Raw genomic sequence first — 16,671 nt, 5'->3', positions numbered from 1 at the left:
TCTTGTTTGCTCTGTCGCCCAGGCCGGAGTGCAGTGGCGCGATCTTGGCTCACTGCAACCTCTGCCTCCCAGGTTCAAGCGATTCTCCCTGCCTCAGCTCCCCGCCCCCGCCCCCAGTATCTGGGACTACAGGCGCATATCATCACACCCGGCTAATTTTTGTATTTTTAGTAGAGATGGGTTTCACTATGTTGGCCAGGCTGGTCTTGAACTCCTGACCTCAGGTGATTCACCTGCCTCAGCCTCCCAGAGTGCTAGGATTACAGGCATCAGCCACCACGCCTGGCCAATTTTTGCGGGTTTTGTTGCTGTTGTTGTTGTTGTTGTTTAAGATGGAGGCTTGTTCTATTGCCCAGGCTGGAGTGCAGTGCTACGATCTTGGCTCACTGCAACCTCCGCCTCCCGGATCAAACAATTCTCCTGCCTCAGCCTCCTGAATAGTTGGAATTACAGGTGCCCACCACCATGCCCGGCTAATTTTTGTATTTTTAGTAGAGACGGTGTTTCATCATGTTGGCCAGGCTAGTTTCAAACTCCTGACCTCAGATGATCCACCTGTCTCAGCCTCCCAAAGTGCTGGGATTACAGGCATGAGCCACTGCGCCCGGCCCCCAATTTTTTGTATTTTTTAGCAGAATTTTTGCCATATTGGGTTTTGCCATGTCGGGCAGGCTGGTGCTTTTGCCATGTTGGGCAGGCTGGTGTCCAACTCCTGACCTCAAGTGATCTGCCCTCCTTGGCCTCCCAAAGTACTGGAATTACACGCATGAGCCACCTCACCTGGCCCAAGCAGCTTTTGTAGCCAGTTGCTTCCTGAGTGCTTTACCACCAGTTTGTGAGCAATTTGCTTTGTGTGAGACTGTGAGAGAGACCTCCTTACTTACTACCCTTCTTTTGCTAGCTAGAGTTCCGGGAGCTAGAGGCGGTGCTGGTTAGAGAGCTACCTAATTTCTTAAAAGCCCTATTCTCCTTCTGATGGCTATGCAAAACGCTGAGGGGAAGGAGCTTTGGAGGAGTTAGGCAGCCTTGGTGTAAGACACTCCCAACGGGATCCTATCATCATTTTGGGTAGTGCAAAATTCACCAGGGCCCAGCTTGTCTCTGGCACCCAGCACCAACTGCTTTAACCAACAGTTAAAGGGAAGAGCTTGAGAAAAGCCCTGCATTCTCCTTAGGTCGGGGAATCCTTCCTTAAGGAGGCCATCTGAGTTACATTCTGCTCCTTAAGTGCTGGGTGGAAGAGCAAAGCTCTTATCAAATGCAACCCCCAAAGGCAAAGAAGGAGAAATATGGAAAGGAAAAGCAAAGACCTCTGTCTAATTCAGAATGGAGTGATTATAAAAGAAAGGAGTCAGCTGGGTGCAATGGCTCATGCCTGTAAATCCCAGCACTTTGGGAGGCTGAGGCAGGTGGATTAGGAGGTCAGGCCAATATGGTGAAACCCTGTCTCTACTAAAAATACAAAAATTAGCCGGGCATGGTGGCTTGCACCTGTATTCCCTGCTACTTGGGGAGACTGAGACAGGAGAATTGCTTGAACCTGGGAGGCGGAGGTTGCAGTGAGCTGAGATCGCGCCACTGCACTCCAGCCGGGGCAACAGAGTGAGACTCCATCTCAAANAAAAAAAAAAAAAAAAAAAAGGAAGGAGTCCTTGAAAAAGATTAAGTTCTAACAGGATTGACTTCTACATCACTTGAATGATGAAAGAATCCAATTACCCACAAAGTAATTAGAATGTTCCTAATAGGGAAGCCCTAGCCTGAGAATAACAGATGCCTCCTCATTACATCATAATGGCCAAGCTGTGATGTCAGCACAGAGCACCCACTCTTGAATAAGTGTTGTAAGTGAAGCCAGATATGCTGAAGAGCAGAATCAGCATGAGGAGCAGACACCCCAGGAGAGGTAAGTGGGTTTTCTCCGTGGCTTATTGCCCAGAATCTCTGTGGCCCCAACCTCATTGCAGACTTCGCACGTCTTAATTTGGGGTTAGGTATATCTGAATTTTTTTCCAAAAAATTTCAATGCAGTATTTGCTATCCCAAGTCTATTGCAAATCCTCAATCATTGCAGTTCTTACTGTCAGCCCACCAGCTCTGGTATTTCTTAGGAGACTGAGTACAGGGTACTGGGGGATAATTTCCCCAAATGGCACAGAAACTCAGCACATCCATTTGGTTAGTCCCAGGGGTAGATCCAAGTTTTTGGGTGCCTGAAGAGTGCAACTTTTGGAGCCCCCTTTAAGAAAATTAAATACAAAATTAGGGGGAAAAAGTGAATATATGTTTTAGAATGAGAAAAGCTGTCAACAAATATTTTTTAAAGCTGTCAACAATTATCTACCCAACAACCTATATTTCTCTACAATTTTTTTTAAAGCTGTATGCTCTTTGATAGACTTTTCTATATGTTTTCCCAAAGAGAAAAGTAATTCTGTCTTCCAGAAAGATTGATCATATTTCAAAAATCCCCCACCTTTTTTTTGAGACAGGATCTCACTCTGTCACCCAGGTTGAAGTGCATTGATTGGACCATGGCGGACTGGAGCCTTGACCTGCCCAGGCTCAGGTGATCCTCCCACTTCAGCTCCCCAAGTAGCTGGGACTACAGATACACCACCACACCTGGCTAATTTTTTATATTTTTTTGTTTCCCAGGTTGGTCTCGAACTCCTGGCCTCAAATGATCCACCCACCTTGGCCTCCCGAAGTGCTAGTATTACAGGTGTGAGCCACTGTGCCTGGATCCTAAAGGCCTCATTTTAACACAGTTACCTCTTTTATCTCCAAACACAGTTACATTCTGAAGTACTAGGGGTTAAGACTTTAACATGAATTTTTGGGGGGATACAGTTCAGTTCATTATGTTATACCTACATGGGGATAATTTATTCACAAAAGTAACAGCAAAACACTTAAGTGTACCTACTAAACCCACACTAAATGTATTCCTGCCAGGCACAGTGGCTCATGTCTGTAATCCCAATACTTTGGCTGGCCAAAGTGGGCAGACTGCTTGAGCCCAAGAGTTCAAGACCAACCTGGGGAACAAAAAAATATAAAAAATTAGCCAGGTGTGGTGGTATGCCTGTAGTCCCAGCTACTTGGGGAGCTGAAGTGGGAGGATCACCTGAGCCTGGGCAGGTCAAGGCTCCAGTGAGCCATGGTCCAACCAATGCACTTCAACCTGGGTGACAGAGTGAGACCCTGTCTCAAAAAAAAAAAAAAAAAAATGTGGCCAGGTGCAGTGTCTCACGCCTGTAATCCCAGCACTTTGGAAGGCCAAGGCGGGTGGATCATGAGGTCAGGAGTTCAAGACCAGCCTGGCCAACATGATGAAACCCGTCTCTACTAAAAATACAAAAATTTGCTGAGCATGGTGATATGTGCCTATAATCCCAGCTACTCAGGAGTTTGAGGCAGGAAAATTGCTTGAACTGGGACCTGGAAGGCAGAGGTTGCAGTGAGCCAAGGTCGAGCCACTGCACTCCAGCCTGGGCTACAGAGCAAGACTCTGTTCTCCACTAACAACAACAATAACAACAACTACAACAACAAAAAACTACCACCAAAATGTATTCCCAACTCCTTTAGCCAATCCCAAAATGTCCACTGCCACCTATCAAAAGGAGACGTGATGGAGGGGAAATCAAAGGAAAGAGAGCTCAATCTTATTTATTTTTATTTTTTGGCCTTAAAAAACTTATTTTTTTATTTCAATAGTTTTGGGGAACAAGTGGTGTTTGGTTACATGGATAAGTTCTTTTTTTTCTTTCTTTCTTTTTTTTGGGGGGGAAATGGAGTTTTACTCTTGTTGCCCAGGCTGGAGTGCAATGGTGCAATCCCAGCTCACTGCAACCTCTGCCTCCTGGATTCAAGCAATTCTCCAGCTTCAGCCTCAGCCAATTTCTCCATGTTGGTCAGGCTGGTCTTGAACTCCCGACCTCAGGTAATCCACCCACCTCAGCCTCCCAAAATGCTGGGATTACAGGCATGAGCCACCACACCCAGCCATGGATAAATTCTTTAGTTCTTTAGTGGTGATTTCTGAGATTTTGGTGCACTGATCAGCTGAGCAATTTTCACTGTATCCAGTGTGTAGTCTTTTATCCCTCATCACCCTCCCACTCCCCGCCCACCCCCGCCCCGTCCCCAAAGTCTATTGTATCATTCTTGCACCTTTATGTTCTCAAATAACTTCTAGGCTTGTTTGTTAAACAATCCAATAGTAAAGATAAACATCTTACCAGAAATGTCTGAGAAGAATAATTTTGTTACTATCTTTAAAAGTGTGAAAGCAACTAGAGGAGGAAAAAAATACATTAAATTTTAGCTCAATTAAGTTTAAGGTTATAGTCAAGACATGGGAAATTATTAATATACTGGGTTTTTCTACTGACTTCTACATCCGTTTAATTGCAGAATAAAAAATTAAGATTCAAAATTTTCTTTTTTAAAAAATTTTACTTTAAGTTCTGGGATATGTGTGCAGAACACGCAGGTTGGTTACATAGGTATACATGTGCCATGGTGGTTTGCTGCCCCCTTCAACCCGTTATCTAGGCAACCTCAGTCTTAACCAATTACCATTTAAATATATTTTTTCAAACTTTCCAAAAGCCTGTGATAATGTTAATACATTCCTGGGGTTCCTCCCATGCCTTGAATGAGGTCTGTGCAGGGAAGGGCTCTGAAACTTGAGATTCCTTAACTATAGAACAGGGGTGTCCAATTTTTAGGCTTCCCTGGGGCAACATTGGAAGAATTGTCTTGGGCCTCACATATAATACACTAACGATATCTAACAAACTTTTAAAAAAAATTTCATAATGTTTAAAGAAAGTTTACCAACTTGTGTTGGGCCGCATTCAAAGCTCAGCCATCCTGGGCCGCATGCATGTTGAACAAGCTTGCTATAGAGTATAATGTTAGCTCTGCTAATGGAAGGAAAAGAAAGCTTTTACTAGAGATGGAGCATTAACATCTCTACAATGAGGATGACTGACTGGAGTTCCAGTTCTTTAGCGCTGGTCCCTGGAAGAGCTGGGGTAGGTTAATGTCTTGCTAAATGTGGGACCCTTATCAGCCTGGACATCTCCCTTCCCTTCACTTCCCCACCACAGTCCATTCCATCTAAAGCTATAGGGAGAAATCCACGTAGAAAGAGGAGCTTCAGCCTGCAGTCTAAAACTGAGGCAGGAGAGTTTCTTTTCCCTTTCTTGGATTCCCCTTGTTCCTAAATCTGTCTTTGATTCTGCCCCCCACTCCTGACTCTTGGCAGTGTCTTTCTGAGACAAGAAAGGTGACTGGGCCATCCACCTTTTATAATTCCAAGCCCATGATCAGTGACATTCAGAGTGACTCATTGAACTCTCCAGGGTCAGGTGTTTGGTTCCCGACAGTTCTTACCTGGCTTTCCAGCCAGACAACCATGAATTCCTCTCAGTCAATGGGGTCTCTTTAACTGTTGGGATTATGAGGGAATAACCTGTCCACTGGTAACAGAGTTGCTGCTGCTGCCTAAAATGTTTCACTTTTCCCTTCATTGCCACAAACCAATGAGGCATTGTGATAATCATGATTTAGGAAAAGGTCTGTGTATATCACTAGCCTTTGCTCAAACTCTAAATGATCAAACGTTGCTAACCTTAAAGCTGATTTATATATGTCTTTCCATTGTTTACCCCAAGATGTTTTTGCCAGATATTAGTTTGAAGGATGTGGGATTGGCTATTAAGAGTTGAGATTGCTACTAAGTGAAATGAGGGAGGAGAGGAGGCAGGGGCAAATACAAGGGCAGCAACAAAAAATAGAGCTCAGTTCTGCAGGAGAGATATGATGCCTGGCCACCTTAAAATAGCTCTGTATCTCAGGATTTAGCAACAAAGCATACATTATGATGGTTTCTTGGAGGTATGTAAGGAGAGGGAGTGGTGAGGTCTGAGAATATAGGACAAAGTCTGAAATTGTTTCATATTATATACACAGCATTGCAATACCTAAGTAGGCAAGAAGTGACTTTTTCAAAGACCATCATGAGAACAGAAGAGTCACTTCAGAAAAGATTGTTCCCAAGTTTTAGGCATGTTTACTAAAGAAAAGTTGTAATCAGAAGTCTTCCTGAGGATGGACCAGGTGTGGTGGCTCACGCCTGTAATCCCAGCACTTTGAAAACTGAGGAGGGTGGATCACAAGGTCAAGAGATGGAGACCATCCTGGCCAACGTGGTGAAACCCCTTGTCTACTAAAAATACAAAAATTAGCTGGGCGTAGTGGTGCGCGCCTGTAGTCCCAGTTATTTGGGAGGCTAAGGCAGGAAAATTGCTTGAATCCGGGAGGCGGAGGTTGCGGTGAGCCAAGATTGCACCACTCCAGCCTGGCAACAGAGACTCTATCTCAAAAAAAAAAAAAAAAAAAAAAAAAAAAAGTCTTTCTGAGGATTAGCGACTCAGGTAAATAGACCAAAAGCAACCCTTTAGAAAGGTTCAGTCTGGCTGGGTGGCTCATGTCTGTAATCTCAGCATTTTGGGAGGCAGAGGTAGGTGGACAGCTTGAGTCCAGAAGTTTGAGACCAGCCTGGCCAACATGACAAAACCTCATCTATACAAAAAAATACAAAGATTAGCCAGGCATGGTGGCACATGCCTGTAGTCCCGGCTACTCAGAGGCTGAGGCAGGAGGATTGCTTCAGCCTGAGAGGTCAAGGCTGCAGTGAGCCCAGATTGCACCACTGCACTCCAGCCTGGACGACAGAGTGAGACCCAGTCTCAAAAACAAAACTTTTTTCTTTTCTCTTTTCTTTCTTTCTTTTTTTTTTTTTTTTTAAGACGGGGTTTCACTATGTTGGTCAGGCTGGTCATGAACTCCCGACCTCAGGTGATCCACCCGCCTTGGCCTCCAAAGTGCTTGGATTACAGGCATGAGCCACCACGCCCGGCCTACAAAATTTTTAAAATAGAAAGTTTCAGACTGCTCTCATGCTGTTTTAATTTACAGTTTACATACAGGTTGTGGGGGTTCAGTATGTGCTCAGAAGTTACCTCAAACTTGCTCACAAGTTACATTAAAGCAGAATCACATAAAAGTTTGGATGTAAGAGGACATTTGGTTATAGATTACAGAGGCAACATCCCTAACCCCTTTAGACGTCATCTTATGCACAGGAAAAGGCAAGGACTAGGGTCATTTACCTTCTAATTTTTAGAGACAGGGTGTCACTCTGTTGCCTAGGCTGGAGTGCAGTGGTGCAATCATTGCTCACTACAGCCTCCAACTCATAGGCTCAAACGATCCTCCTGCTTCAGCCTCCTGAGTAACTGGGACTACAGGTGCACTCCACCAAGTCCGGCTAATTTTTAAATTTTTCTGTAGAGATAGGGACTCGCCATGTTGCGCAGGCTGATCTTGGATCCTGGCCTCAAGCAATCCTCCCTCTTTGGCCCCCCAAAGCATTGACATTAGGTTTGTGAGCCACCGCGCCCAGCCCATTTATCTTTTAAGGAATATAGTGACTCAGGCAAGAGATACGGAGGACTGTGTGCCCTGTTCTGTTTTGTCTTCAAAAGGTCTTTCCAGAGACTTCAGAGTCTCTGGCTTTGTGAAGTTATGTTGCCAAGCTGACATGAGCAAGCCTGGCTTCTTACATTTGTTTCTTTGTCTCACAGAAGATGAGGAATCCTAAAATAAAAATTTTGCCCATAACTTTATACTGTGTGGGATACTGCTTTGGTGAAGTCCGTTTTATTGTCATCCCTTTCTTTTTGTAAATTAAAAAAAAATTATTTTCTTTAGACAAGGTTTCGCTATGCTGCCCAGACTGGCCTCAAACTCTTGGGGTCAAGCCGTTCTCCCACCTCAGTCTTCATCCCTTTCTAGACAGCGAAAAACAAATACGCAGAGCTCCAGGTCCTCTTTTCTAGGGCAGGGAGGGGAGCCTGAGGGTCTGGTAGGTCCCAATGAGGTGACTGCTCCAGCACTTCGTCTTTGGGAACATCTGTCTGGTGCCAGTTTGACCCGAGGAACGGCCTAAGTCGCCCGCAGGCTCCTAAGGTCCTCGTCTTTCCGGGTGGCAAGACATCTGAACCACCTCGAGAACAAGTTCCCGGTTGCTTTAGGCGCTTTGTTACAGCTGACGGGGCTGGTGGCGGTTGGGCTCTCCGCTGGGAAAGGCGCAGCTCAAATGTAAGGCTCGGGAGGGGGCACTGAAATGGTCTTCCTGGAAGGCTTCCTTCAGGAGGAAACAAATTGGGAGTTGTTGGCTGTCCAGACAGTTCAGCAAAGTGCAGCGTTTCTCCTTGGGGAATTTCAGAAGGATCCTGGCCCGGTGTACTCCAAGGTCCGGCGCCGATAGGTCGAGGGTAGAGGGAGGTACCATGCTGGGCAGCTTGGCCCCAGGGGGACATGTTCCCTGCCCCACGCATCCAATAGATGACCCCAGCTGAGGCCCACGCAGCCAATACCTGACTTCAGCCGAGACCCACGCAGCGAATGGCCGGCCTGCTGCGCTTCGCCCGTGCCCGCCCATCGGCGCCCACCAATCAGGACTCGGGCCACCTTGGCACCGCCTCTGGACGCCCGCCCCACCCATCCGCCCCGCCTCCAACTTGCTCAGCAGGGCTGGGTACACCGGCGCGCTCTCCGGGACTGGGTGGGGGGGCAGTCCCGGTTTCGGCCTTCGCGCGGGTGGGCTCGGAGCGGCCGCACCGGGCAGCAACCCCACTCCCACTCGGAGACCCCTGCCCTCTCCCCCACTTTCCCCCGGCCCATGGTGCGAGGCTGGGAACCGCCGCCCGGGCTGGACCGCGGTGAGTGATCCCCAGCCCCTTGGACTTCCCCTCCCAGCTCGTGTACGATCTCCGACCTCTGGAGCCCCATCTCCGCGCTGGTGGGGGGAGAATTCTAGGTTCAAGTCGCCCGGTTCTCTCTTTTTTCTCCTCTGGACTTTTTGGTTCCCTGTTGTAACTAGGGGAGGGGTGAGTGTCTGCGTAGGGGAGGGAAATGTTGGGTTGGGGCGCCCTTGGCGAGAGTAGGATCGAGATTCGCCTGCTTCATGGGGCTCATCGCCCCAAGTGCAACAACTTTTTGTTCCCTGACCCAGTTCGGAGCCTTCTGGACTGCCTGTGAAATGGAGGATAGGAGAAACGTTTCCTTCCCAGCCCCCTCCAGCACGCCCCCCAACCCCCATGGCTACCTTCTGGCGACCTCAACACACGTATAGAACCTGGCCTTGCTTCTGAGGATCTGGCCTTTGGGAATGAAAGGTTTAGAAGAAATTGCCCCTTCTGACTCCCGTACCCAACCATACTCAGAAAACCAACCAGGAAACTGAGAACCCAAGTCCTCTGGGGTTCCTAGTGTTGCGTCCTATTCTGAGACTACTAAACTGAAAGAAGACTCAAGCTGAGACCTGTTTTGTAATGTGGGCCCAGATCAGGAGTTTGTTTGTTTGTTTGTTTTTTGTCATGTGAACCTCCTTCCCATCGTACACTTGAAGCCTTTTTATATTATACGATTAGGTTAGATGGTAGTAACTGAAAAAGCCAGATTGGGAATTTTAAAAATAATGAATATATATCTTAAACATTATAATTAAAAGTACGTTCATTTCACCAATCTTTTGATGTAGTGGTGAGACTGTTTTTGTGTCTAAAGTCAGCTGTTCGGAGTTCCCAATTCTCTTTCTAATATTAACTACACAAGGAATCTCAAAACTGGCTATACCCTGAGAACTTTTAAAAACTGTGGATGCCTGGGCCCCATACAGACTATTGAATCTGAATGGGGAGAAGGGTGGCCTTGTTTTTAAGCTTCCCAGGTAATTCCAGTGTGCAGTCTGAGACAAGAGCCAGTCTGGCACTTTCATCATCTTTGATTTCCTGTTTTGCTTTATTTATAAAAGTGAAGAAATTTTGACACCTTTGAGTGCAGAGGACTTTTAAGATTAAGTTCCACCCCTCAGTCTTTTACAGTTGTCTTGCTCACTCCCAACTCAACAATTTTTAAAATGCATACTCTTCTTTGTGTTATGTCTCTCCAAAGCATTTGACTTAGTTTTCATAGGAACAGTTTTTAAAAATCAATATTCCTGAAGGAACAATTTTAATGCAGTGAGTTTTCATAGGTTTATATGAGATTTAATTACATTATTATATGACACTGAAAAGGTATGGACATAAGAAGGTTTGTAATCACACAAAACTGGCCCCAGCACACAGCACAATTGAATGAAGCAGGTGATTTTGGCTCATGAGTAGCCTACTAGTCTTTAGTTTCCAGTGCACTGTGGGTATTGGTCATGTAATCCAGTGGTCAGTTAAGCCAGGCTCCTGGCCCAGTTGAGCATTGCTCCCTTCCACTCTTTCCAGCTAATATCACAAATACCTTGTCCCTTCTAGATGCACTTGAATTCTTGAGTATTCCATCAACTCTTTACATTCATTCACATTAAGCTGTTCATCTTTAAGCAATTACCACTATTGCCTTTATTAAGTTGGAAGGATATGAGGCAGTAATCCTTAACCTGGCCTCTTTTTTTTTTTTTTTTTTGAGACAGAGTCTCACTCCCTCACCAGGTGCCAGGCTGGAGTGCAGTGGCGCGACCTTGGCTCACTTCAACCTCCGCCTCCCAGGTTCAAGCAATTCTCCTGCTTCAGCCTCCCAAGTAGCTGGGACTACAGGCGTGCGCCACGTCGCCCAGCTAATTTTTTTGTATTTTTAGTAGAGATGGGGTTTTACCATGTTGGCCAGGATGGTCTCGATCTCTTGACCTCATGATCTGCCTGCCTTGGCCTCCCAAAGTGCTGGGATTACAGGTGTGAGCCACTGTGCCCGGCCTTTTTTTTGAGACAGAGTCCTGCTCTGTCACCCAGGCTGGAAGTGCAATGGTGTGATCTTGGCTCACTGCAACTTCTGCCTCCCAGGTTCAAGGGATTCTCTTGCCTTAGCTTCCCAAGTAGCTGGGACTGCCGGTGACCGCCACTCACAGCAATTTTTTTTTTTTTTTTTTGTATTTTTAGTAGAGAAGGGCTTTTGCCATGTTGGTCTGGCTGGTCTCAAACTCCTGACCTCAAGTGATCCGCCTGCCTCGGCCTACCAAAATGCTGGGATTACAGGCATGAGCCATCATGTCCAGCCATAATCTGGCTTTTGGCAGTCACTAAAGCCCCGGAGTTTATTGTGTAAGTATGAATGTTTATTTCAGGAAGGTTAGTCATAACTTTCTGAGGGTCTGTAACTTTTGTCTGATTCTCAAAGAGGTTCATGAACCAAAAAGTTAAGCATATAACCTGAATATCACTATAAGTCTTTAAGGCCCTTAAAACTGTATCCCAAACACATTTCAGGAGCACTTCAGATTGTCTCTAAATAAAGATTTCAGGAATTCTGCAGGATCATATCTAGTCTCCCACTGTATTTATTTTTATTTATTTATATATTTATTTTGAGACAGAGTCTCGCTCTGTTACCCAGGCTGGAGTGCAGTGTCGTGATCTTGGCTCATTGCAACCTCTGCCTCCCAGGTTCAAGTGATTCTCCTGCCTCAGCCTTCCCGGTAGCTGGGACTACAGGCACATGCCATCACACCCAGCCAATTTTTGTATTTTTAGTGGAAACGGGGTTTCACCATGTTGGCCAGGCTGGTCTCGAACTCCTGACCTCAAGTGATCTGCCTGCCTCTGCCTCCCAAAGTGCTGGGATTACAGGCACGAGCCACTACACCCGGCCTCATCTCCCACTTTAACCGTCTCCAACTTTAACCGTCTCCAACTTTAACAATAAGCCTAGGTTCAAATCTAAAGTTCTAGAGTCCTCTTTTTCCTAGGACTGTATAAACACAGAAACTGGAAGTTTAAGACAGCCCATTTTTCTCTGCCATCTGCTTAGCAATATGGAAAGCCCAAGGGGAAAGAAGAGTGTTATATTGACTCAGAGAGAGAGAGAGGGATACTTTTTTTTAATTTTAAAAATTTATTTTCTTTCTTGATTTTTGAGACAGAGTCTCACTCTGTCGCTCAGTCTGGAGTACAATGACACAATCTTGGCTCACTGCAACCTCCGCCTTCCAGGTTCAAGCAATTCTCCTGTCTCAGCCTCCCGAGTAGCCGGGACTACAGGTGTGCACAACCATGCCCAGCTAATTTTTTGTATTTTTAATAGAGACGGGTTTCGCCATGTTAGCCAGGCTGGTCTCGAACTCCTGACTTCGTGATCCGCCTGCCTCGGCCTCCCAAAGTGCTAGGATTACAGGCGTGAGCCACCACGTTTGGCCTTAAAATTTGTTTATTTTTGATTGATTGATTGATTGAGACAGGGTCTCTCTATATTACCCAGGCTGGTCTTGAACTCCTGAGCTCAAGTGATCCTCCTGCCTCCCAAAATGATGGGAATACAGGCATGAGCCACTGCACCCAGCCATGACTCCTTATATTTTTATTAGTGATCTTTAAGTAGCAGTAGGACATAACTGGCATGTTTAATAAGGACACAAATTTAGAAGGTGTTCAGAATAGATGCTCATCACCACCACCACCACCACCTCCTCTGCCCTAGGACTCCTCACTTCAGCTTTTGATTCCCTTCTTTTTCTACCTAATCCAAAATGGACACACAAGAACACAAGATACTGTAGTGTCTTTATTGTGATTTTGATTACTATGGGTTCTACCCTACTTCTTATAATTCTCATGAGCCACCCTGGTTGTAGTTTTCTCCTAGTTCAAAGCCAGATTCTTCCAGGGAAGTACCAGCTATTCAGCTGTGGGCCTTGATTTAAGTCACCATTCTGTTTCAGGAAGTGTTCCATATCATGTTTTGTGTAAGTGAAAACGACGTGTATAGTACACCAAAGATGTTATTTGCAGTACTGTATATCACACTGAAATATCAAGCTGATGCTGAGAATATGAAGGACATCAAGACACATAAATGAAAGCAAAATACTTCCTTACAGCTTTTAATGCTTATAAATGTGTCTGCCTTATACTTATATTCCCATCTGCAGTATTCATCCTCACACTGGACTGCTTTGTTCCTTCTGCTTTATTTTCTTTATCTCTAAACCGTTATCGTGTCTTTATATAATAGGACACAAATGAGGTTAAGTAGATATCAAGCATTGCCATCATAAAGTATTCTCCAGCTTGGATTTGGTGGTGTTCTGGGTGGGCCACAGTTTCTAAATGGTAGTTTTCAGCTGTGTCCTAGATGAACCTGGAAGGGGAAAGGTGGAACTATCACATAGGCAACCGACATTCCAATCACAAAGAATCCAAATTATGGATGCAATTCTAAAGCAGTGGTTTTCATACATTTTTTAAAGCAGCAAATACCTTCTGAAATTGTATTTAAACCCCAAAATATAAAAAGTATAGAATCATAGATACCCTGGTTTCCTCATCGCTAGTTAGAATTAGGGTTCTGCAAAAATAGATTGAAAACACTGATTTTTAAATGATTCAGTCTTTGTCCCAGTTACCCCATTGTCTAGGAGGAGCATTACTTTACATCAAAATCACCTCCATGAAGTTGAAGTGATGATAAAAAGCTGCTATTTATTGAGCTCTTACTTTGTTCTCGGTATAATATCAAGTGCACTTTTTCAGTCATAAACTTGCTGGGTAGGTGCTTTTTTGCTTTTTTCACCCAGGCTGCAGTGCAGTGCACAATCTCGGTTCACTGCAACGTCGACCTCCCGGGCTCAAGCAATCCTCCCACCTCAGCCTCCCAAGTAGCTGGGACTACAGTTGCATTACCATGCCCATCTAATATTTTGTATTATTATTACTATAGAGACAGTTTTACCATGTTGCCCAGCCTGGTCTCAAACTTCTGGGCTCAAGCCATCTACCCACCTTGGCCTCCCAAAGTGTTGGTATTATAGGCATGAGCCACAACACTCAGCCCAAAAAAAGGTGCTTTTTTTTCTGATGAGAAATTAAGGCTTAGAGAAGTTAAACAACTTGCCCAAGGACAAGCAGCTTTCTAGAAAGTGGAGTTACATTAATTCGTCTCATCCTGGACATCCCTCCTCTAACAGTTACTCTATGCCCTGCCTATACATAACAACTAGCACGTAGTACTATTACATACTCTCTAACACCTAGCACATAGTACTATTACATACTTTCTAACACCTAGCACATAGTACTATTATGTACTCTCTGTACTGTCTTCATTTTGTTACACAGGAGGAAACTAGGCTCATGTAGGTTAAGTGACTTGCCTGAGATCACATAGCTGATAAGTGGCAAAACCAGGATTCAAACTCAGGTTGGCCTTATCGAAGAATTCATATTTCTACCTATCATGCCATGCTACCTCCATTGACCCTCTTAAGGGGCTCTTCAAGCAATATTGCTTTCAGGGTCTTCATAGCCTCAGTTAGTTTAGATTTGCTTGTTAAAAGGAAATGGTGACATGCATTAAAATACTTCTGAATTTTAAAAATCATGGTGTAAAAATCCCTGATATCACATTGCTCTAAATTTATGGACTTGAGATTTATTTTTGCAATTCATCATGTAGCATTTATGTAGGAATCCTGTCCTCTCCTTAGCAGATCTGGAGTAGTACTTAAAAACACAGATGGAAGGCCCAGCGCGGTGGCTCACGCCTGTAATTCCAGCACTTTGGGAGGCTGAGGCAGGCAGATCATGAAGTCAGGAGTTGAAGACAAGCCTGGCCAACACGGTGAAACCCTGTCTCTACTAAAAAAAATTAGCTGGGCATGATGGTGCATGCCTATAGTCCCAGCTACTCAGGAGGCTGAGGCAGGGGAATCGCTTGAACCCAGGAGGCTGAGGCAGGGGAATCGCTTGAACCCGGGAGGCGGAGGTTGCAGTAAGCCAAGATCATGCCACTGCAATATAGCCTGGCAACAGAGCAAGACTCCGTCTCCAAAAAATAAATAAATAATTAATTAAAAAATAAAAATCCAGATAGGATTCCCCCAAGAGTAAAGAGTGATGGATGTGTTAAAGGGTCTCTAGTGCCCACACAGGGAGCTGAGTTAAAATTGTCAACAGAATATTCTGGGAAATAACTTAAGCAGTTATTTCAGGAAAGAAGCACAGTCAAGGCTATCCCCGTAGTCCCCATACCCATAACCCTGGGAGCAGTGCTGCTGCTGAGTAGCTTGCAGGAGCTGGTTACAATTTATAATGAGCCTGTCCACCTGGTCTTGAGGAGAAAGCTGGGCTGAAAAGATAAGCGCAAGAGACCTTCTGCCCTGTGTGGTGGGGGCTGTTAGTGACTGAGGGAGCTCTCTGGGCTCCCTGGGGAGAAGCTGAGCTGTTGGAAGAGACAAAGGCTGGGGGAGGGGATAACCTTTGTTCCAAGGCTGACTTGGGGGCGGAAACATTTTCCTCTCCATTTTCACATGACCTAAAGGATTGGGGGAGTGAGCCTCATTTATCTTAGATCTCTGACCCATATCTCTCATTCAACCAAGAGATGGAAAAAATCAAGCTATCAGGTTTGGGCTTAGGGCTTAAAGGTACTATCATTCATTCGCCTTCCCCCAACACTCCACCACCAAGAAGGGAAAGGAAAAAAGGGCGCTGGGCAGAGGATGGTGTTGTCCTACCCTCCGGATAGTCATCAGTTGTATTCTCAATATTGCTCCACATTCTATATATAATTATAAATTGTTAGGATCCAATGAGTTAGTAAGAAGCGAGGCACAATGGTATGCACCTGTAGTCCCAGCCACTCAGGAGGTTGAGGCAGGAGAATCACTTGGTCCCAGGAATTCGAGGTTGTAGTGCATTATGATTGCACCTAAGCATAGCACGCCAGCCTGGGCAACACAGTGAGACCTTGTCTCCAAAAAAAAAAAAAAAATAGCAGCTGGGCGAGGTGGCTCATGCCTGTAATCCCAGCACTTTGGGAGGCAGAGGTGGGTGGATCACTTGAGGTCAGGAGTTTGAGACCAGCCTGGCCAACATAGAGAAACCCCATATCTATTAAAAATACAAAAATTAGCCAGGCATTATGGGGCATGCTTGTATTCCCAGCCACTTGGGAGGCTGAGGCAGGAGAATCGCCTGAACCTGGGAGGCGGAGGCTGCAGTGAGCTGAGATTGTGCTACTGTATCCCATCCTGGGCAACAGAGCGAGACCTTGCTCAAAAACAAAACAAAATAAAACAAAACTCAGTTTTGAGGGCCAGGTGCAGTGGCTCACTCTAGTAATCTCAGGACTTTGGGAGGCTGAGGTGGGGAGGATCACTTGAAGCTAGGAGTTTGAGACCAGGCTGGGCAACATAATGAGACCCTGTCTACAAAAAAATTTTTAATTAGCCAGATGTCCTGCCTACTTGGGAGGCTGAGGTGGAAGGATTGCTTGAGCCCAAAAGTTCACAGCTGCAATGAGCTATGATCATGCCACTGCACTCCAGAGTGAGTGAGACCCTGCACAACAGAGACCCTGACTCTTGAAAAAAAAAAAAAAATGTGCACACATACAAGCAAGTTGAAATTATTGCTCCTCTTGTTTTTGTGATCGAGTCTTCACTATGTGATTCTTGTTCCATGAATTTAGAAGGTGAGAGTTGGTGGACAGCTTCTAGAAGTGGGTTTGAATAGGAAAGATAAAGGCTGTATCAAAGATATGATGGTGCCACTGCGCTACAGCCTGGGTGGCCTCAGTGAGAGACTAATATTATCTCTAAAA

The 16,671-nt window shown here is 45.4% G+C and overlaps 1 protein-coding gene and 1 long non-coding RNA gene across 2 annotated transcripts in view; one reads left to right on the top strand and one right to left on the bottom strand.

Annotated features, from left to right (window-relative positions):
- The first annotated feature begins 8,595 nt into the window (after positions 1-8,595).
- HOMEZ (homeobox and leucine zipper encoding) overlaps positions 8,596-16,671 on the top strand; it is a 12,505-nt gene continuing 4,429 nt past the window's right edge. The window contains 1 exon segment of the mRNA XM_017544535.2: positions 8,596-8,804. Coding sequence (XP_017400024.1) covers positions 8,765-8,804 — 40 coding nt within the window. The 5' untranslated portion in view covers positions 8,596-8,764.
- LOC108315276 lies at positions 12,621-16,665 on the bottom strand. The gene is made up of 2 exons (XR_001829879.2): positions 16,460-16,665; positions 12,621-13,209 (listed from the first exon to the last, which is right to left on the bottom strand). It is a non-coding gene; the product is annotated as an uncharacterized LOC108315276 (long non-coding RNA).

This window comes from Cebus imitator, unplaced genomic scaffold (genome assembly GCF_001604975.1).
Source record: "Cebus imitator isolate Cc_AM_T3 unplaced genomic scaffold, Cebus_imitator-1.0 Scaffold170, whole genome shotgun sequence".
NCBI lineage: Eukaryota > Metazoa > Chordata > Mammalia > Primates > Cebidae > Cebus > Cebus imitator.
This window is presented reverse-complemented; position numbering and strand designations above follow the sequence as displayed.